The following is a 22,915-nucleotide window of genomic DNA, read 5'->3' on the forward strand; positions in this document are numbered from 1 at the left end:
TATTTTATTAATGTTCTGTGGATAGTGCTCTGCCGAGGCATCCTGCTCTGGCCATACAATTTTCCCATATTCTGTTTGCCGTAATAAGACCGAGGAATTACGGCAATTGGTGCTCAACCTATAAGTGTTGCATTAAATTTTACTGAAGTTATTAATTGTAAGGCGTTGTCTACTTTACCATTCCTTTTCTGAGTTAATTGAGGGGAGTACTATGATGAGGAGCCTCATCTCTTGGTAAGGGTGGCGAATTATTACTGAGATTACTCTGGAGGACCTGTCCTGATGCTATCCCAGTCTCAGCTGCTTCTTCTGGTGGATAGACCTCTATGTAAACGTTATTTTATGCATCCAGCTTGCAAATGTCCTGCCAACCTAAGGTTCTCAATACTGTTGGAAGGTTGAAGCAGAAGAATAACTAGGAAGGGCTCAACTGAGTCATTTGCTCCAGATGCTAGGTGTTGAGGGCACCAAAAAGTCACATTGCCTTGACGGAGTTATCTAGCACAGGGTCAGGCAGCACATTGAATCTTTTCTCCAGGTGATGGAAAGTTTAGATGCTTGGAGGAAAGTTTCTTCCCCCAATGTCCTTTGTCATGGTCTGTGACATTTACTTTAAAAATGGGCTTTACAAAAATATGATTATTAGTTATTTTTGAGCCATAATTTTTTTTATAAACTTTAGGGCAAAAATATGTCCTGGGTTTTACTATTCATCCTTTGTTTGATCCACTATATAAAGGAATATAGAGATTTCGGATATATGATGACGTCTTTCCAAGTACCAGTACAATATGCCTGCAAAGAAGAAGATTTTTAAGTAGAGAAAATTCTCTTATTCTTAACTATGCAACCTGTATCTCACTATCCATGCCACAGGTCCTGACCTTGAGTCTCAGGTAGTTCAAGAAAAAGAAATCAAATTTATATAGGCATCCACTGAGCGCAGTCAGATGCTAGGAGGACCAGTTGTCCGGTGGGAACAGGGAAGAACAATAACAGATAATGCACAGCAGGGAGAACGATGAAGTGTGATTATTCTGATACAGTGTGCACAGATCAGCTTGGGCTCTCCTCCGCTCGGCCCTTGCCTTTGACATTTTGTATATTTTCTAGTCATCACTGATATCAAGTAATTTTGATGATTTTTATAACGTTGTCCATTTCTTGATTAGAATGCGATTCCTATTGTGTTATATTGGACAGTGTAATTGAATTATACTTTGGTTCTGTAAGTGGCATCGGGGTAATCATTCTCCCGGACCATCTGTTGCAGGAGGCCATTGCCAGACGTGCACAGCGGCACAGATGCCTTGCTACAAATGTTCATTCATGTTCTCCTGCTGAATCTGTACACCGTCGTCAGTTTATTCTCGTCTCTTTAAATGTGAAATATTAATAAACCGGTGCGTCCGACGAGATCTGCTTAATTACAATAGCAAAATACAATTAAGAATTGGGTGAGTAAAACGAGAGATGAGGACCATTGTATGGCGGACAGGCTTCACTCCACCGCTTTACCTCTCACCATATGTTAGATCACGTTGCCACCAACAGATGAAGAATCCCTTTTAATTGATGATTATTACCCTAATGAGATCTAGAGCCGGAAGGTTTTATATAGTGATTGATTACATCGCTTGTATGACAGATTACCATAATGAACCTTCGTTCTGTCAAATTGCTCCATTTTGTATTCATTTATGATGTACAATAACAAACTACAATTTGCAAGTTCTTGTGCTTACGATCTTAGGCAAAAGTTTACGCACCTCCTAGCAAATTGCATGAACCGTAGATTTGAAGGTGTGTTACTTTTTAAAGGGGTCGTGTCCAGAAATGCAAATAAAACGCTTAGGCTCCCATTTCCTGTAACCCCACAAATTCCAGGAACGAGGCTGAAACAACACGTTCAAATGAAGCAATGATTCACCTCCTCTCCAGTAAGGGTGAGTGCACACAGTGCGGAATCATCTGCAGATTTGTTCACGCAGATTTGCAGGTAAAACCGCAGGAAAAAAGTGACCTGCGGATTTGCCTGTGGTTTGACACCTGGACAATGGAACAGGTGTCAAACTTTCTGCTGATTCCGCAGAAAGAATTGACCTGCTGCGGATTTAAAACCGCAACAAATCCGCAGCGTGTGCACTGCGGTTTTTAAATCCCATTGATTTGCATTGTACTGAACACTGCTTGTGGAGCCGCAGCAAAATCCGCACCGTGTGCACATACCCTAATGGTCTAAGGGGGATGCCAGACTTGAGTATAGCTTTTGGCTATCTACAACAGGCCCATAGTGGTGTGCACTCAGAATTACTCTCAGTGATCATTTATGGTACAACCCCTTTAAGTGACAAGAAGTCACTACAACTTCTGCCCTGAGGAAATTTAAAGGGAATTTGTCAACTCCAAAATTGCTGACTTAGGCTGGTTTCACATTAGCGCATTTTCAGCGCGCGCACGGCCGGGGGTAGCTCCGCCCCCGAGCCGGCTCTCTGCCCGGCGTGCCCGCCCCTTGTAGCGCCGCCTACTAGCGGACAGCGGCGCCTGCGATCGGCGCACCCTATCTTTAGCATAGGGTGCGCAGATCGTGCGCAGGCCGTGCGCTAGTTGCGCTTTGACCTGTGCTGTGCACTTTTGACGGTGCGCCGTGCGCGCCAAAATCAAACTTTTCGGATTTTGGCGCGCACGGCGCACCGTCAAAAGTGCGCAGCACAGGTCAAAGCGCAACTAGCGCACGGCCTGCGCACGATCTGCGCACCCTATGCTAAAGATAGGGTGCGCCGATCGCAGGCGCCGCTGTCCGCTAGTAGGCGGCGCTACAAGCAAGGGGCGGGCACGCCGGGCAGAGAGCCGGCTCGGGGGCGGAGCTACCCCCGGCCGTGCGCGCGCTGAAAATGCGCTAATGTGAAACCAGCCTTAAACACTCATACTGGCATGTAGGGGTCTTGGCGCCTATAAAAATCATACCTGTGGTATAGATTTAGTGGTTTCCTTGGCATAAAAAGCTCTGCTTTATTTTGTCTGCAAATGATGGGACTTCAGTGCACCCCTGGAGTGGCCAACAGCTCCAGGTGTTGACCTTGTGGGAGATGGTGATCTGTCCTCTCATGTGATTATACTGTATAAGGCTAGTTTCACACTAGCGCTTTTGAGCGCAGCGACGGCCGCCGCTAAGCCCAGCCCCTGCCACGCCTCCGCCGTTAGCTCCGCCTACCGGCGCATGACGCTGCATGCGTCCTGCGTCCCCTATCTATCACTGGGGGCGCAGGCCGTGCGCAGTATGCGTTTGGCGGCGCATGCGCCTTTTTGACGGTGCGCCGGCGCAACCAAACTGCAGCAGGTTGTGTTTGGCGCAGGTCGGCGCACCGTCAAAAGGAGTGGGAGTGGGATTATTCTGCGGGAGGCAGTGACCTGTTCCCTATTATGGCACAGTGCTATGTGAAATAAGGGCCTGGTGTGGGAGGGAATGCGGCCATCTGCAGACAGATCACAGGATCGAGAACGGCAAGAGATGTGTGTAATGTCCTCTGGCATAATACAGTCATATATCTGGGTTTAGCTACTGCACCATTGTTGCTTTCACTAATCTGTTTATAGGATACCGTCAGAACAGCAGAGTAGGAGCGTGTTGTTCATATGTTAGAAAATGACCTGTCTAACCGTGTGATTCTGTTGGGTTTGGTTTCCTTGGGTGCTCTATAGGTAATTATTTTGTCCACCCTCTGTCTATACAGATGTGGTACAAATCCGCTTTTAATTTCATTGTACACACAGGACACATCATCAGCATGGTGGCTCAGTGGTTAGCACTGTACTATGTATAGGGCAGCATGGTGGCTCAGTGGTTAGCACTGTACTATGTATAGGGTGGCATGGTGGCTCAGTGGTTAGCACTGCACTTTTTATAGGGCAGCATGGTGACTCACTGGTTAGCACTGTACCATGTATAGGGCATCATGGTGGCTCAGTGGTTAGCACTGTACCATGTATAGGGTGGCACGGTGGCTCAGTGCTTAGCACTGTACTATGTATAGGGTGGCATGGTGGCTCAGTGGTTAGCACTGTACTATATATAGGGCAGAACGGTGGCTCACTGGTTAGCACTACTTTTTATAGGGCAGCATTGTGGCTCACTGGTTAGCACTGTACTATGTATAGGGCAGCACGGTAGCTCAGTGATTAGCACTGTACTATGTATAGGGCAGAATGGTGGCTCAGTGGTTAGCACTGCACTATGTATAGGGCAGAATGGTGGCTCAGTGGTTAGCACTGCACTTTTTATAGGGCAGCATGGTGACTCACTGGTTAGCACTGTACCATGTATAGGGCAGCACGGTGGCTCAGTGGTTAGCACTGCACTATGTATAGGGTGGCTCAATGGTTAGCACTGTACTATGTATAGGGCAGCACGGTGGCTCAGTGGTTAGCACTGTACTATGTGTTGTGAGCTCATTTTCTCATTCACCTTTGATGTCCGATGAACTCCCTCTGCTGGTGAAAGGAGGTGGTGAAACTGATTTGGATGGGAGAAACCTGTCACCTGAATAGGTGGATTGCGATTGGACATCCGGAATCTCTGAGTGGATATAAGGCAGCCGACGCCCTGTTGGGTTGCTGGTGATTTCTCTGCTCTGAGCTCTGGCCTCCAGTTCAGTTCCTGTCTTCTAAAGCTAAGTTTTGCTCTGTTATTGTTCCATGAGATTTTGTCTGATTTGCTTAGTTTTGTGTTCTACCAGCCCCGGCTGGGGCTCTGCTGAATTTCCATTTTTGTCCCTGATCGGTTAAATCTCTTTTGCTCTGTCTTCAGAATATATCGGAGTGCTGATATAGGGATTTTGAAGTCTAGTGACTCCAGGGCCGTTTTTCCTATCAGACGTGTTGGGACATTTTTGGTAGGGTTTTTGCGGATTGCAGCCAGCATCTTTTCTATCCTTTTCTATCTAGTTAGCTGGGCCCCATCGTTTGCTCTGCCTGTCTTTCTGTCTGTGTTTGTGTTTTCATCTGTTTTCACCGACAATACATGTTGGGGGCTGTCTATTGCTGTGGGGTCTGCTCTGGGGCAGTTTAGATTTCCCCTTTCTTTCTTTAGGCTTATTTAGTTCTCCGGCTGTGAAGAGGCGTCTAGGACCACCTTAGGTACGCTCCACAGCTACTGTTAGTTGTTGTGAATAGGATCAGGGGTCTGCAATCCGCTAGCTACCAACCTCTCCGGTTTTCTGGACTTAGCTTGCATTTTTGTTTTTTCCTCCTCCGGTGACTCATTCATAACAACTATGTATAAGGCAGTACTGTGGCTTACTGGTTAGCACTGTACTATGTATAGGGCAGCACGGTGGCTCAGTGGTTAGCACTGTACTATGTATAGGGCAGCACGGTGGCTTACTGGTTAGCACTGTACTATGTATAGGGCAGCACGGTGGCTCAGTGGTTAGCACTGTACTATGTATAGGGCAGCACGGTGGATCAGTGGTTAGCACTGTACTATGTATAGGGCAGCACGGTGGATCAGTGGTTAGCACTGTACTATGTATAGGGCAGCACGGTGGCTTACTGGTTAGCACTGTACTATGTATTGGGCAGCACGGTGGCTCAGTGGTTAGCACTGTACTATGTAAGAAAAACAATGGTGTGCTTGGCTTTAACGTAACTTTATCCTTTCATGAGTTTCCCAGGGCTATAAGAAGCTCTCCCTGAACCAAAGAGAGGCCACAATAATTAACCCCAGGCGTGTAGGTCAAAACCTGCACTGGGATCATGACACCTAAGGCTTGTAGACCTATAAACCTTTGAATTAGTTGTCTTTACTCATCAGTAGTATTAGATTACGTCAGAGGTGAGGAACCTTTTTCCTGCTAAGAGCCATTTGCATATTTACAACATTATTCGAGGGCCGTACAAATCGCGCTCTAAATTATGTAAAAATCGTACAATGTGATTTTCTGGATTTTTTTTAGATTCTGTCTCTCACAGTTGGTGTGTACTTACGACGAAAATTACAGACCTCTCCATTCTTTGTAGGTGGGGAAATCGTGCAAACTCGGCAGCGTATCAAATACGTATTTTCCCCACTGTATATGAAATGTAAACTCCATTCCTGCATATAGACTATACTTAGGGCAGCACGGTGGCTCAGTGGTTAACATTGAAGCCTTGCAGTACCGAGTTCCTCGGTTCATCAAGGACAACATCTGCATGGGGTTGTCCTGGTTTGTGTTGAAAGTCTGCAGTCACTCTCTGTGGCTGCAGACTTGTGACTCCTTGCAGCACCCATCTCACGACCTCATCAATCAGCTGTGTCTACTGGGAGTTATTTCCCACCCATCTAATATTTAAAGGGTCTTCCATGATTATTTTTTCTCACCATCAGTTAACGTCAGGTAAGAATAATAAAATCAGTTTTGCTCATCCTCTGCTGCTCTAACATGCTTCTCCGCCATTGATCCCTATCTTCCAACAATTGGGTGATGCCGATGATGTCATCACGAGACCAAGGAGCCCAATTATTGACTGCAACAGACGTGTGCGTTGCAACCTTTCAACAAAGATATAGAGGCATCGCTGGGGCAGTGGAGCGCAACTTGTACACCATGTCAATTTATACTTTTTAAATTTCCTTTTAGTTACTTATTTAGCGCCATTACTTCCACAGCGCTTTACAGATATTATCATCGCCGTCCCCATTAGGGCTCACATTCTACTTGTCAGTATGTGTTTAGAGAATGGGAGGAAACCATAAAACCCAGAAAAAATCCATGCAAACATGGGAAGAACTTTATAAACACCCCCACATCCCCACCATCAAGCATGGTGGTGGCAGCATCATGCTGTGGGGAGGCTTTTCTTCAGCAGGGACAGGGAAGCTGGTCAGAGTTGATGGGAAGATGCATGGAGCTAATTACAGGGCAATCCTGGGGGAAAACTTGTTAGAGGCTGCAAAGGACTCGAGACTGGGGCGTAGGTTCACCTTCCAGCAGGACAACAACCCTAAACATCCTACCAGGGCTACAGTGGATGGTTTACATCAAAGCATATTTGTGTGTGAACGGCTCAGTCACAGGCCAGACCTAATTCCCATTGAGAATCTGTCACAAGACTTGAAAATTAATGATCACAGACGTCTCCATCCATTGTCACTGAGCGAGTGTGCAAATAAGAAGGGGCAAAATATCACCTCTAGATGTGCAAAGCTGGTAGAGACACACCCCGAAAGACTGCAGCAGTAATTGCAGTGAAAGGTGGTCCTACAAATTATAAACTCAGGGGAGTTAATACAAATGCACATCACAATTATTCATGTTTTTAAAATAATTAGAAAACCATGAATCATTTCCTTTACAAACTCCTGCTACTTTGTGTTGGTATATGACATAAAATCCAAATAAAATACATTTATGTTTTTGGATGCAATGTGAAAAAATATAGAAAAGTTCATAGGGTATGAATGCTTTTTCAATGCACTTTACATTAAAAATATAGCATCAAGCCAAAAACTGATATGTTTTTAGCATAGTACTGTCTTTAATCATGGTATGATTGTATGTTTTGCCTTGTCGGTATCCCAAGCCAAGGAGCGACTTTCATTCTCCGTGCCGATGATCTTCACGGCCAGTCTGAAGGAGCTGGTGAATTTTATGTTTTGTGCTTATTGAATAATTCTGAGATTGCAATATTCAGAAAGAGCATTTTTGTTCTGTATTTGGTGAAAAAAACACTTATTTCAGCTGTGTTGAGATTTTTTCTGTTGCCCTTGTTTGATTGGTTTGTTGCAAACGGCAGTAATTTTGATAGATTTTACTAATAAACCCAATTGGTACTGAGGGGTTGTGAATCATTTTGATTGCAATTGTTGCATAGTTGGTGTGTTTTACATTCAGGGTACTTATAAGGGTACGTGCACACGCTGCGGATTTGGCCTCGTGGATTTTGTTAAATCCGCAAGTAAATCTGCAGGTCAAAAGACCTGCGGATTATCCTGCGGTTTTGCCCTGCGGTTTATCATCTCTACAATGGAGGAGATGGCAAACCGCAGCGGAATCCGCAGAAAGAATTGACATGTCAATTGTTTCTGCGGTTTAGAAACCGCAGCAAATCCGCTCGGAAAATTCCGCACCGTCTGCACTGCGGTTTTTGATATCCATAGGATATTATGGTACTGTACACCGCAGCAAAAACTGCTGCGGATCCGCAGCGGCCAAATCCGCTGCGGATCCGCAGCAGAATCCGCAGCGTGTGCACACACCTTAACACATCATATAATATTTCCGTTGTGATGCTAGTCATTCTCCACGGACAAACCTTGAGGCAGGGTAGTCAAACAGGCCGGGATCAGATACCAAGAGTAAAGTAAAGTAGTAAACTAAAGAGGAAAGACAAAGGCGAAGTCAGGTCATGGTCCGAGGTCAGAATACTAGGAAGTTAGCAGAGCAGAGCAAAAGGGCTAGGCAAACGGATGATCAGGACAAGGTCAGGCAGCAATAAATCGATAAAACGAGCGCAGGGATACAAGGCAAACCACCGAGCAAATTCTACGTCTCGCTGAGATCTGGGACTGACAGCTCAGCTAAAGAGCAGGATAATCATTTAGAACAGGGAACACCTGAAGAAAGCTCAGCACCTCCCAGTCTCAGATTGCACGGCTGAGCTAGCAATCAAAATACTAACAGCTCAGCAATGCCCCTTCACCAGATTGGGCAACTGAGATGTCAGTCACTAGGTCCAAGACATACTGAACGGAGGAATCGGGAGACACCTGTGCTACCTGGCGTTCTCCATTATTCTTAGAGTCTTCTGCATAGATCATAGAAACAAATTTAAGAAGAAATCATGTGTTTTAAATACTCTAATATTCTATATTTTACCAATCATACCTGAGTTGCAATAATGGCTTCCACCCAGAGAAATCTTTCTATTTTGGAGATTAGTGGGAATCTGTCTGTAAGTTTGCCCCACCGCACTCCCAAACCATTTACCTGCGCACGTAGGCCAGCAAAATTTGAGCTCATTGGTTACTTTATATTTTTATTCTGAATCTTGATAAATCCCTATTTTTTTTTTTTTTTGGCCTGAAAATGAGTTTGTAACTACAGTTGGGATTGAGGATGCATTTACCGAAACTCTGCCTCTTTTGGCTACTAACGTTGATTGCTAGGTGAGTTCACCTCTGATATCAGGCGCAGATCAGTGGTCGTCTCCTTGCTTCTGCGCAGTAACTTGCCCTTTGGATGGTACAGGCTTCATTTTTCCACTCTACATGCGCTGTGCAGCTGCGTCGGACGTATGCTTGTCTGTGCAGAGCATGCGCAGTACAGCAGTGAAGCCTGCCCCACCCAAACTCAAATCGCAGAAAAACGTGGATTTATCAAGAAATTAGGCCGCAGAATGAAAATATAAATATACCAATGAGTTCAACTTTCATGTACATAAAAGTGATTTATGGGGGGGGGTCAAACTTACTGACAGACTCCCCTTAAGTCTTATTTTCATGAGGTGTAGTGCACAAAGGGATCTTCCTAACTTCAAATGCATGTTTTTTATTTCTAAATTGGCATCAGGATGAGATAGATGTCAAGGAAAGTAGAAGAGTCAAATAACGAGAAGAAACAAAAACAGAAAAGAACAACAATAAAACTTGTGTAAAAAGGAAACGATTTTTCCCATTTTATAAACAGAGGAGAAGGAAAGGGATAGAGATGAATGGTGGGCGTCTACAAAAATGGCGCAAAGCTGATTGTTTAATCCCTGGGGGGGGGCATAGTCCTCAAGATAGTAATCCATTGTGTTGCTTTCTACAAGATTACCCCCCATGCACCATGTCAACATCAGCTCGACGTGCAAAAAATAAGCCCTCACTAAGCCCCAGATCAAGAAAAAATGGTCTCGGAAATTGGCGCCATTTTTTTTTTTTTTTTTTTCACAAATTTTGGATTTTTTTTTCACCACTTAAAAAAGGAATTATACATGATTGGTATCTGTGAACTCATAATGACCTCAACATTATAATGGCGGGTCAGTTTTGGCATTTATTGTATGGTAAAAAAGCAAACAAACAAAAAACAACTTTTTTTTTTTATTACACCACACTTGGCATTTTTTTCCTCTGTTTTCTAGTACATTATACGATAGAATAATTGGTGTTGTTGAAAAGTACAAAAATCAATCCTTTATACCGCTATATTGATCAGATCCGCTGTCATGTGCGGAAAAAGATGCGGGCTCAGCGCCGGAGCCCGCATCAAAGGCAGGGACGCGACCTTGGACGTACCTATGTGTCCAAAGTCTTGAAGGGGTTAAAAATCCACTTAGGCATAAAGTTGAAAACCTGATTTAAAAACATTAATTTAAAGAAGACGACCACGTGAGAAGGGCTGAAATCTCCTCCTATTCCTGCCGATCCCTGGATTTCACGGTGTAGTTTGTGCTACAGGACAAATAGCTGCATCTGCCTCTGACATAACACATAACATGTTTTTCTCTAATGGATTTTTTTATTTTTGCGCTCCATTAAAAATGTAAATGATGATGGGATAGTATGAAACATGGTATGGTGACTTGTCATCACAGAGCAATTTCTCATTCCAGCTCGTCTTTTGTCACCGCTCATAACGGGCTGTCATAAAGTAGTGCGGCTCCTACACTTCATATACTCATTTATCACAGATCAAACTCCTCATGATCATCGGGGGGGCGGCAGTGTGGGGGTCTCCACAACGGAGAAAACAGAGTATAAGAAGGAAATGTGGAAACATGGACATTTGTATTACACTGAGTTGCATCCCATCTTTGTTAGCTGAAAAAATATGATCCTTAAAAGGGTTGTCCGGGATTATGATATTGATGAGCTGTGGTTAGGATTGATGGGAGTCCGACACCTGCCACCACCACCGATGAGCGTTTTCACCTCTGTATGAAGCTTTCTGACCATTCTTGGGTATTGAAGTTTAGCTCCCATTAAAGGAAAACCCATTTAAGAATAAAGGGAATGCTAGAGTCTTCTACCCCCTAGTCCTGCCTTGGATCACTCTTCACTGGTGAGTTCTCCTTCAATGGATGTCTTCAAACAGAGGTTGAACAGACATCTGCCTGGGATGATTTAATGACTCCTGCTTTGAGCAGAGGGTTGGACCAGATGACCCAGGAGGTCCCTTCCAACTCTACCATTCTATGATTCTATGACATCCTCTATGCAATTCCCATCTTGGAAAGACTGGGAGGAGTCACACACATATGCAAGATTTCAACATTCCTGCCAAGACTTTTATGGTGATCTAATACCCCTTAGACCTCAGTCTTAGCCTCTCACATAGCCATATCAGATCTCATACTTTGCACTGATGAGGGGAAATAACCCCGGAGCATTGTATCTGCAAACTGGGATTCTGGTTTGGCTTTTATCGTAAGTCATATGGCAAGACTCGAAAGAGGTTCAGTATTGACTTTTAGGATTGCTATTTCCAATAGGGGGCACTAGAATTCAAATCCTCATCCTCTATGAAGAGACAATTTGCATATTTCTGCTCTATGATGAAAGAGGTCAAGCCTGATAGAAATTGACCTACTGCAGACTTGGATGAGATTTGTTGAAGTTCTGTGATTCGCGGTGGGTTTTTCCATTTGCAAATCTGTATTTTATTTCTGGAACTTCTTCTGTATGAAATATTCCGTGTATGTTTTATGCCTCATTATTTGATTCTGATGCTCATTTTTCTTCCTGTGTTTATTTTCAGGTGTTTTGATGTCGGCCTCCACCGGTTTCTATTGAGGTAAGCCTAAAATGCTCAAACACTCAGGAGTAAATTATCGGCTTTTCGTCAGGTTTTAGTGATTTTTCTCATAAGTGAAAAAAGCTGAGTAATTTCTGGATCAGATTTTCTTTGGCGTTTGATCCATCGCATCCTGAGTGCCCATCGTCGACAGATGGGGGTTTTGCTCACAGCCCAACACTGTGCGGCCCTCCAAAGAAATGCCACCCCACACCATTACTGACTCACTGCCAAACCGGTCATGCTGAAGGATGTTGCAGGCAGCAAATCGCGCTGCACGGCGTCTCCAGACTCTGTCACATGTGCTCAGTGTGAGCCTGCTTTCATCTGTGAAGAGCACAGGGCGCTAGTGGCGAATTTGCCAATCCTGGTGTTCTGTGGCAAATGCCAAGCGTCCTGCACGGTGTAGGGCTGTGACCACAACCCCCATCTGTGGACGTCGGGCCCTCAGACCATCATCATGGAGTCGGTTTCTAACCGTTTGTTCAGACACATGCACATTTGTGGCCTGCTGGAGGGCATTTTGCAGGGCTCTGGCAGTGCTCCTCCTGTTTCTTCTTGCACAAAGGCTGAGGTAGCGGTCCTGCTGCTGGGTTGTTGCCCTCCTACGGCCCCCTCCACGTCTCCTGGTGTACTGGCCTGTCTCCTGGTAGCACTTTCAGCCTCTGGACACTACACTGACAGACACAGCAAACCTTCTTGCCACAGCTCGCATTGATGTGCCATCCTGGATGAGCTGCACTACCTGAGCCACTTGTGTGGGTTGTAGAGTCCGTCTCATGCTACCACGAGTGTGAAAGCACAGCCAACATTCAAAAGTGACCAAAACATCAGCCAGAAAGCATTGGTACTGAGATGTGGTCTGTGGTCCCCACCTGCAGAACCACTCCTTTATTGAGGGTGTCTTGATAATTGCCAATAATTTCCATCTGTTGTCTATTCCATTTGCACAACAGCATGTGAAATTGATTGTCAATCAGTGTTGCTTCCTAAGTGGACAGTTTGATTTCACAGAAGTTTGATTTACTTGCAGTTATATTCTGTTTAAGTGTTCCCTTTATTTTTTGAGCAGTGTATATAAAAGCTGATGGCGGTTTTCTAGCTTCTCCTAGCGTACAGTCAGTGACAAACAGTCTGCACTAGGATGCAACTAGAATGCCATCAGTGAGCTAAGTTTTTCACTGAACCATGTACAATTATTATCCATGACTTGGATCACAATCGGACATGTCACACCTGACTCTGGGTGACGGAAGAGTCCGAGAAACCCCTCTACCAAATAGGAAAACTTTAGAATTATATAAAGCACATGGTAGTTGAGGGGCTATTATACACTGGGTATCAATAATCTATGTGATAATGTGTTGATCGGTGAGCGTCCGACCCCTGGGACCCGTACGAATTGGCAGAATTGGGAGCTTTTCTCCCCCTTAGAATGGTCATGCTCAACCTGCACTCATTTAACTCCCTATGTAGCTGCCGAGCGCTGCGCTCGTTTTTTTCCAGCACCACTGTAGAAAATGAATGGTGCAGTGGTTGTTTCAGCCACTCCATTTTGTAATTTTATTGTGAGGAAGCAGGAGAGGTTTTCTCCTGATGACTCTTCCATGAAGGCCATATTTGTGCAGGTGCCTCTGAACAGTAGAACAATGTACCACAACTCCAGAGTCTGCTAAATCTTTCTGAAGGTCTTTTGCTGTCAAGCTGGGGTTCTGATTTGCTTCTCCAGCAATCCTATAAGTAGCGCTCACTGATATTTTGCTTGGTCTTCCAGACCTTATCTTGACCTCCACTGTTCCTGGTAATTGCCATTTCTTAGTTATATTTTGAACTGAGGAAAGGGCAACTTGAAAACACTTTGCTATCTTCTTATAGCCTTCTCCTGCTTTGTGTGTCTTCACCATTTTCATTTTCAGAGTGCTAGGCAGCTGCTTAGAAGAACCCATGGCTGCTTTTTTTGGCACAAGGTTAAAGAAGGCTGGGTTTTTATAAAACTGAGAAACTGGCTTTTTCTAATAATGATAATGAGCAATCCAGAATCCTAACAAGCGAATTAAGGTCTGAAACCTTGGTCAAAGTTATCTGAGCACACAAATCTCCATGGATGCCCAAACTTTTGCATCGGACCATTTTACCTTTTTGTAATGTAAAAAAATTACAATATATATATGGCCTAAAATACAAAGGAAATGTTTCATCTTTAACTTTAGGCCTTTTAGAGATCATTTCATCTTAACTGTTCACAATAACAGTAATTTTGACCAGGGGGGCCCAAACTTTTACATTCTACTGTATCATCTCTTCAATGTAACATTTTCCATAAACCAGTCACAGTTTGATGCCAAACGCCTAAGTAAAATTGTATCACAGACGCATCACTGTCTAATTGTCATCACACACCTCAACAACAAAGCCGCCGCTCCGAGACAACACATGAATATGGAGCAGAGCTCTTTGTCTAGTCAGAAATTGGCGTACGCTACGATTCACACCACTAAACTGATTCATTTTTATAAAGCCACTTCATAGATTCCCTCAGTAGATACTTTACATATCTGCAGCCAGCAGCTGCCGGATCTGTATCTAGAGATTGGATACATAATACACCAAAATACATTGTATCTGAGTCTCCATCACAAATAATGGCGGTAGAAGTAATTCCTGGGAATAACTGTTCCACTTCTAATCATGTAGCTGATTTATAGACTTTTTAGGTTATATTCAAAAATTGCATTTTTGACATATTTTTCCTGCGTTTTTCTCGGCAGCATTCTATAGTACCAGCGAAGTGAATGAGATTTTTGAAATCTCATGCATGCGCTGCGTCTTTTTTCCTTGCAGATTTGAAGCAGTTTCATGTCAAGTGTTTTGGTGTTTTTGCAGTGTTTTTCACCCATTCAATTGAATAGGATATATAAAAAAAAATGCATCAAACATATGGGATAAATGCAAAACGCTATGTATGGTGGAAAACCAACACTGCACATTACTCTGAAAACACCATCCCCACTGTGAAGCATGGTGGTGGCAGCATCATGCTATGAGGAGGCTTTTCTTCAGCATTGACAGGGAAGCTGACTTTGCAGTCCTATCTTGAATGGCGCAAAGGGGTGCATACATGACCTCCAGCTCCATTTATTGATTATAGGACTATTGGAGAAAGCCCAGTATAACACTTGTTAACTCCTATAGTCCCTAGACAATGGTTGTTGAACATGCAGATCTCCGCTCCATTTAAGAGCCCTGTTCTTGCTAGAGGTCAGATCCCAAGTGATCAGCAAGCTATCCCTATCCTATGCCTAAGGTGTAACTCTTTCTCGGAACAACCCTTTAATCTTTTATATCGAATGAAGATGACAATAACCGGTCAATGGGGGGTGGAAGAAAGCTCTACCTTCTCCTATCTAAGACCTTGGACAAAAGCTGTTCCCTGCGTTACTTCCCCGCTCCTCAGTGAAGCGGTGGCTGTGCATGCTTGGTTCTCCATTCATTTGTAGGGGGCTCCAAATATTGACGCTTACTGTGTAGTTCTCGGAACTTGCTTACAAAAAAAGACTAGACGAAGGTTCAAGGCTTAGTTCTCGAGAGTGAATGACGATCCTGTGGATATGCTATAAAGGTTTAAGATGCGATTGCCCCTTTAATCTGATACATCCATGTAATGATACAGATTTATTGACTAGTATTGTACAATTTGGTATAAGTCCATTTTCAGGAGTCATTTTGTGTTCTCTTTATAGAATGGAATCATGTCACATTAAAGACACAATTTATGTGACCTGATGGCTATAATCTGGGAATTTAGGAAAGTTCCATACCATCAGGCGCTCAGAGGTTTACTGTGTTTTCTCCCCCCCTCCTCCCCAGTAGTCATCGTGTTTGGCGCACCGACACCATACTTTGAAAGATGAGACTGCTGTTTTTAATGTCCACATCAGCTGGATGTCTGAGAAATGTCTTTCCTGCGCAGATATCAGCAGGTCTGCAATTTCCCGTAATGGAATCGTGAAATTGGTGCTAATTACTATATTTCTTGCTAGTGTCATTTAAGGCGTTTGAGGAGTAGCAAAAAAGTCCTGTATTGTTTTGGGGTTTTTTTTTTTTTTCACATTTTTGCAATTAAGTTCTGACACACTGATTGCATCCGTAACACAGAGAGGTTTGTTCTCGTTGAAGATTTTAACAAATCAATAATAAGAAAGGAAATTATTATTTAGACATTCTACATTTCGTTGATGTAGGGTAAATTCAGGGAAATCTGTCAGCGGGCTTTGCTATGTAATCTGAGAGCAGCATGATGTAGGGGCTGTGACCCTGATTGCAGCAATGTGTCGCTTACTGGGCTGCAGATGTAGCAGAGCTCGGAATGCTGAGCTGTGTGTAACCCCGCCCACCTCACTGATTGACAGCTTTCTGAGTACACTGTAAATTGACAGAAAGTTGCTAATCAGTGCTAGGGGCGTGGTTGGACTAGGAGGCACGAGGCACCCAGTCCTGTAGTGATAATCTACTGCTGATAAAACAATGATTTTAGTGAATCAGTAACACATCCATCAGGCTTGCATCCCCTACAGCATGCTAATACTCTTTGTCCCTTATTCCATTGCGCTCCCTTCTATAGCACTTCTCCTGTGATGCACCTAAGACTGTAAGCTGTTATGGGCTGGGACCTCTCTATTTCTGACCAATTGTACCACAGCCAGCAATGAATATAGGGATTTTCTGAAACATAATGTGTTGACTAGACTGGGGTGAGGGCACTTAAGAACTGCCTATTTATAGTTCTTGTTACAAACCTGTCCTCGGGTTTTCCCAGGCTCCGCTTCCTTCATCTTGGTCCGCTGCCCTGTGTTGTGCTCGATGTCAGGTTGTGCAGGTTGCCCGGCGTGGCTCAGTCACATCATATCCATGATCCTATTAAGGCCCTTTACGACACGCACACGTGTATCTTAGGATTGAGAGTCGAGACTGTAGTTTGGTGTACGCCACATTCTGTGCACAGTTGCTCCTTTCCTGGTGACTTCCACTTCATTCTTCCTACTGCTCCCAAGATTCCGGAGCATGCCACGTCCTCGCTTCCCATGTACCATTCTGGCAGCTGCACTAATGCTCATGGTTCGTGAATACACCCAGTAGTAGTGATGCAATAGTGGCATAGTCGGGAACAGAGCAAAGATTTATGACCATGGACCAACCAAACCAAAGGAAGGACGAGAAAGGAGAATAGTCAAGAGCAAAGCTTATGGTCTTCATCAGAAGCGTGGTCAAGGTGTGACAAAGTTCACCACTAAAAGAGTGGTTACAGTGTGATGGGTTCATCACCAGGAGAGTGGTCACAGTGTGACAGGTTCATCACCAGGAGAGTGGTCACAGTGTAACAGGTTCATCATCAGGAGAGTGGTTGAGATGCTATGAATTCATCACCAGAAGAGTAGTCGAGATGCGACAAGTCACAGGAAAGGCAAGAAAGAAGCATTGCAGGTACTGAGCCAAGACTTGTCTCTAGGAGAATGGTAAGGATGTGCCAGATCAGAGAATAAGTCAGGAGCATAGTAAGAAACTATTGAAGGGTCATCACAAGAAGAGAGATCCAGATGCGACAAGGTAGAGGATAAGATGAGAACATAATCAGGAATGAAGCCAAGTGTCAGAGTCAAGGTAGAAGGCGAACATTCGGAAGGACACGAGCGAAATACAGAAACGAGACCAAGATCAGGATGAGAATCAGGATTGAAAAGAGAGCAAGGTATGAACCTCAATAAGCATGCAAAGCAGTAGAGGACGCCACACTTGATATGATCCACAAGCACCGGTTGTCTGGGAACATGTCTTCATTGGCCAAGGAGAGGAGTGCACACATGGGTACAAGAAGGGCACACATGGGTACAGGAAGGGCGCAGCCATGATCGGGGCCAGAGGAATGGGTGACTGGTTGTCTACCATGTAGACATGGTTTTCATCCAAAGTAGTGGCCGCTCTTCATTATGTTTTGTTTTACTTGCTACACCAACGTTGGCTCCCAGTTACTGTATAGCGCTAGATTTTTGGTGCAGAAGACTCTCCATGCTTCTTTCTGCCTCCACACCCTTTCCATAAACCTTGATCCAATATTTTACTATAATTTGCTAACGATACGCGTCCTATGGAGAGAGGAAAATTGCGCAGATTCTCACCACACATTAGTAAAAAGCATAAACCAACTGGGAGACTCCAAAAACCCCATCGCAATCTGCCTAAATGGTACATGCACCCTTGTTGCTCGGCAGGAGTGATACCCAAGTTCCCAGCACAGTGTAGATGCCAAACCCTCGTCAACTTGAAGCCCATTATGTGGAGTATAAGAAAGAGACATTCTGTGACATATTTGCAATTAAAATTGTTTTTATTTTGATTTTTTTTATGTGTGCGTTAAGCCATGTTCTTCCTTGTGAACTATGAGCCTGAACAACTTCACAAGAACAATTTTACAAAGCTTTTTTTTTATTTCTTATATAATTTTAACAATTCCAACTTCTTCAGAGACCATAACACAGAAGATTGATGACCCGGAGTCGCCGGCATAAACGTTTATTTTGCTACAAATAATTCCCGACTTACGTAAGGAACCGCGACTATTATTTAATGTCTAAAAATAGAAATCTTATAAACCCAGCGGAGTCTAATTCAATTTCCTACACAAAGTATTGTAATTAGAGCACTGTTTGTGGAAATCATGGAGGTGCAAACTAGAAGATAATCTAACCGTGCCAAGAAAATCAACTTGTTTATAATGAACTAAAAGTCGTAGAGGCTTCTTCATGCATTTGTGCCTTGTACTAGTTTTATGTGTCCTTATTTTTGACAATTAGATAAATCATTGTATTGAGATTGCAAAGCAGGTAGGTGTTCATAGCAGTCTCATAGATGACTAGTTGGGCCAGGATAAAGCAGATGGGCCAGGATAAAGCAAGTGGGCCAGGATAAAGCAGGTGGGCCAGGGTAAAGCAGGTGGGCCAGGATAAAGCAGGTGGGCCAGGATAAAGCAGGTGGGCCAGGATAAAGCAGATGGACCAGGATAAAGCAGGTGGGCCAGGATAAAGCAGATGGACCAGGATAAAGCAGGTGGGTCAGGATAAAGCAGGTGGGCCAGGATAAAGCAGGTGGGCCAAGATAAAGCAGGTGGGCCAGGATAAAGCAAGCGGGTCAGGATAAAGCAGGCGGGCCAGGGTAAAGCAGGTGGGCCAGGATAAAGCAAGTGGGCCAGGATAAAGCATGTGGGCCAGGATAAAGCATGTGGGCCAGGATAAAGCATGTGGGCCAGGATAAAGCAAGTGGGCCAGGATAAAGCATGTGGGCCAGGATAAAGCAGGTGGGCCAGGATAAAGCAAGTGGGCCAGGATAAAACAGGTGGGCCAGGATAAAGCAGGTGGGCCAGGATAAAGCAGGTGGGCTAAGATAAAGCAGGTGGGTCAAGATAAAGCAGGTGGGCCAGGATAAAGAAGGTGGGCCAAGATAAGGTAAAGCACGTGGGCTAGGACAAAGCAAAGCAGGTGGGCTAGGATAAAGCAGGTGGGCCAAGATAGAGCAGGTGGGCTATGACAAAGCAAAGCAGGTGGGCCAAGACAGAGCTGGTGGGCCAAGATAAAGCAGGTGGGTCAGGATAAAGCAGGTGGGTCAGGATAAAGCAGTTGGGCCAAGATAAAATAGGTGGGCCAAGATAAAGCAGGTGGGCCAAGATAAAATAGGTGGGCCAAGATAAAGGAGGTGGGTCAGGATAAAGCAGGTGGGCCAGGATAAAGCAGGTGGGCCAAGACAGAGCTGGTGGGCCAAGATAAAGGAGGTGGGTCAGGATAAAGCAGGTGGGCCGGAATAAAGCAGTTGGGCCCAGTGCCCATGTGTATCATGTATGTACTGTATATATACAGTACATTTCGCATAAAACTACCGATGTGTCCTTCCTTTTGTTTTCCTTTGGCTCGGTTTATCCTAAAAGAGAGAGATGTCACAAGATTACCAGATTTGAAGAGAAGAAACATGATTTTGTTGTGCCATATGTCCATTTGTAGCCACCCAGTGGTTTTGATATGAATTGCAGCCTTTTCGTGGCTTTTGAAGCAATGTCACAATAATACATTGAATTTTCTAAATGTTGACACATCTGAGAGTCAAAACTTGCTAGTAAATGAAAAAGGTAACTAGTAGAGATGAGTGAACCTGCTGGGATAAGGTGTTATCTGAGCATGCTCGGGTGCTAACCGTGTGTCTTCGGCGTGCTCAAATAATATATTTGAGTCCCGTGGCTGTTGAACAGCCGCAACACATGCAGAGATTTCCTGTTTGTTAGGCAATCCCTGCATGTGTGGAGGCTGTTCAACAGCCGTTTGACATGAAGCAGTGGGGACTCGAACATATTATTCGTGCATGCCGAAAACACTCGGTTAGCACCCAAGCATGCTCAGATAACACCTTATTCCAGTACGCTCACTCATCACTTGTAACTAGCCAAAGGCAATAATAAGCAAGTTCTCCTTCTCAGTAATGCTAACGGCTCAGGTAGAGACACCATGCTTTAGCATGGCGAGGTACTTTATGATGATTGTACAGGCACGGTACTGTGCCTTTCACTTGCCTTCCTCCTCCCTTTTCATTTGAGTCTTTTTTAGTTTTTTCTCTTCTGTCCTACAAGTTTTTGTTAAGTAATCTGAGATCAGCATGATGTAGGGGCTGAGATCCTGATTCCAGTGATGTGTCACTTTCTGGTCTACATGCTGTAATTTTGTAGCAGAGCTCAGACTATTGAGCCCTCTGTAACCCCGCCCACACCACTGATTGGCAGCTTTATGTGTACACTGTACATTGAGAAAAATCTGCCAATCAGAGGTGGAGGCGGGATTATACAGAGCAGTTGAGTAACGGGCACGAGAAACCTAGTCGTGTAGTGATAATCTCCTTCTGATAAAACACTGACTTTATTGAATTAACAACACACAGCCCCGTATGTGACACATCCCTGAAATCAGGATCTCAGCCCCTACATGGTGCTGCTATTACATTACATAGCAAAAACATGCTGACAGATTACCTTTCAGTGTCTCTGACAAAGAGGTCTTCTTGCCTCTTTTTGCTAAAGCTTCTTTGTTGAACCAAGTGCAGGCAGTATGGCACCTGTCTTGGGTTCAAATTTCACCAAGGACAACTACAAGGAGTTTGCATGTTCTCCCCGTGTTTGCGTGGGTTTCTTCCGGGTTCTCCGGTTTCCTTCCACACTCCAGAGACATACTGATAGGGAATGAAGATTGTGAGCCCCAATGGGGACAGTGCCGGTAATATAAGAAAAGCGCTGCAGAATATGTCGGCGCTATACAAGTGAGTATCCCAGTATTCCCATTTCCGTAGTACAGGTAAGCCCCCACATTGCAGTTCTGTTTTGATCTTATTGGATAACCTCGATCACATCGGGCCCCTCTGACGCCTTTCACGTCCTCAGATTCCCTTTTTCTGAAATTGAGGTTTTAGAATATACCGTTGTATCAGCTTCAAATTAGTCCCTGTTCGGTAAAAGAAACATCTCTTCTCCGCTTTTCACTGTCTGATGCCGATAAACAAGATAAAACGCCGGGCTCTAATTAGCGCGACACTTGTGTCTGTGTAGACTGAACACGCTCTGATCAGATCACACACGTGACATTTGCTTCTCCTGCCCGGCTCTTTTCACATAGATGAGACATTACCTCCTTTGTTTTCTAATCTTTGTAGAGTTTAAAGTGAGAATTTCTTCAGAAAATGATAAGTTTGTTTTATTTATTTATCTTTTATAAATATAAATACCGTTCCATAAAAAAAAACCTTACAATTAGCGCAGAATTCTTTTTTGCTGTTTTATTGTTTTTTTGTTCTCTTCTGTCTGACGTTATATTCTGTTTTATATCTGGATTTGATAAAGAGCTTCAAGAAATACAGTGGAAATATAAAGTCTACATACCTCTGTTAAAATGCCAGGTTTATGTCATGTTAAAAAAAAAAAAAAAAAATCATACCAATAAGAATCATTTCAGAACTTTTTCCACCTTTAATGTCGCCCATAATCTTTACAATTCAATTGAACAATAAGCTGAAATCTTTTCGGATGGAAAAAGGAAAGTAAAAAACTAAAATAACGTGGTAGCATAAATACAGCTTTGGCTAAATCACTTGTTCCAGCTGCCAAAAAACAATCCCCAAAGTATGATCTTGCCTCCACCATGCTTCACTGTGAGTATTCACTGTAGGTTAAACAAATAGTACTTTTTTTTTTTTATCAAATATATTTTTATTAATCAGAATTCAAAATACACAATATACAGTAAATCTTCCACAAACAATAGATTTACAAATTGAACATCCCTGTTCCCCCTCTCCCACCCCCCTCCATGTAGACAGCATATATAACTCTTTTCTCCATAAGATTTCTCTTACACCGTAATTTACCATTAGTCATCCTCTTTACCCATATTGTCAATCAAACCATACAAAACAGAAATGTTCCTATGTATGGTATTAATGGTGTATCCACAACACCAGCATTGTAAAATATAGCACATTCCCATCAGTTAACTGTACCGTATTGTAGCCAGGGATTCCACAACCTCTCATAGGTTCTAGAATTGCCTCTTTTAGCATATACAGTGGGGCAAAAAAGTATTTAGTCAGTCAGCAATAGTGCAAGTTCCACCACTTAAAAAGATGAGAGGCGTCTGTAATTTACATCATAGGTAGACCTCAACTATGGGAGACAAACTGAGAAAAAAAAATCCAGAAAATCACATTGTCTGTTTTTTTTTCATTTTATTTGCATATTATGGTGGAAAATAAGTATTTGGTCAGAAACAAAATTTCATCTCAATACTTTGTGATATATCCTTTGTTGGCAATGACAGAGGTCAAACGTTTTCTGTAAGTCTTCACAAGGTTGCCACACACAGTTGTTGGTATGTTGGCCCATTCCTCCATGCAGATCTCCTCTAGAGCAGTGATGTTTTTGGCTTTTCGCTTGGCAACACGGACTTTCAACTCCCTCAAAAGGTTTTCTATAGGGTTGAGATCTGGAGACAGGCTAGGCCACTCCAGGACCTTGAAATGCTTCTTACGAAGCCACTCCTTCGTTGCCCTGGCGGTGTGCTTTGGATCATTGTCATGTT

General features: G+C 43.7%; 1 protein-coding gene across 5 annotated transcripts in view; it reads left to right on the top strand.

Moving 5' to 3' along the window:
• Positions 1-22,915, top strand: part of HHAT (hedgehog acyltransferase) — a 355,681-nt gene that overhangs the window by 148,526 nt on the left and 184,240 nt on the right. For all 5 annotated transcript variants that reach the window (XM_073553400.1, XM_073553397.1, XM_073553399.1 and 2 more), the window contains exon 9: positions 11,724-11,759. In XM_073553400.1, coding sequence (XP_073409501.1) covers positions 11,724-11,759 — 36 coding nt within the window. The remainder of the gene's footprint in view (positions 1-11,723; positions 11,760-22,915) is intronic.

Source organism: Dendrobates tinctorius, unplaced genomic scaffold (genome assembly GCF_039654945.1).
Source record: "Dendrobates tinctorius isolate UK_male_01 unplaced genomic scaffold, ASM3965494v1 ptg000201l, whole genome shotgun sequence".
Taxonomy (NCBI): Eukaryota; Metazoa; Chordata; class Amphibia; order Anura; family Dendrobatidae; genus Dendrobates; species Dendrobates tinctorius.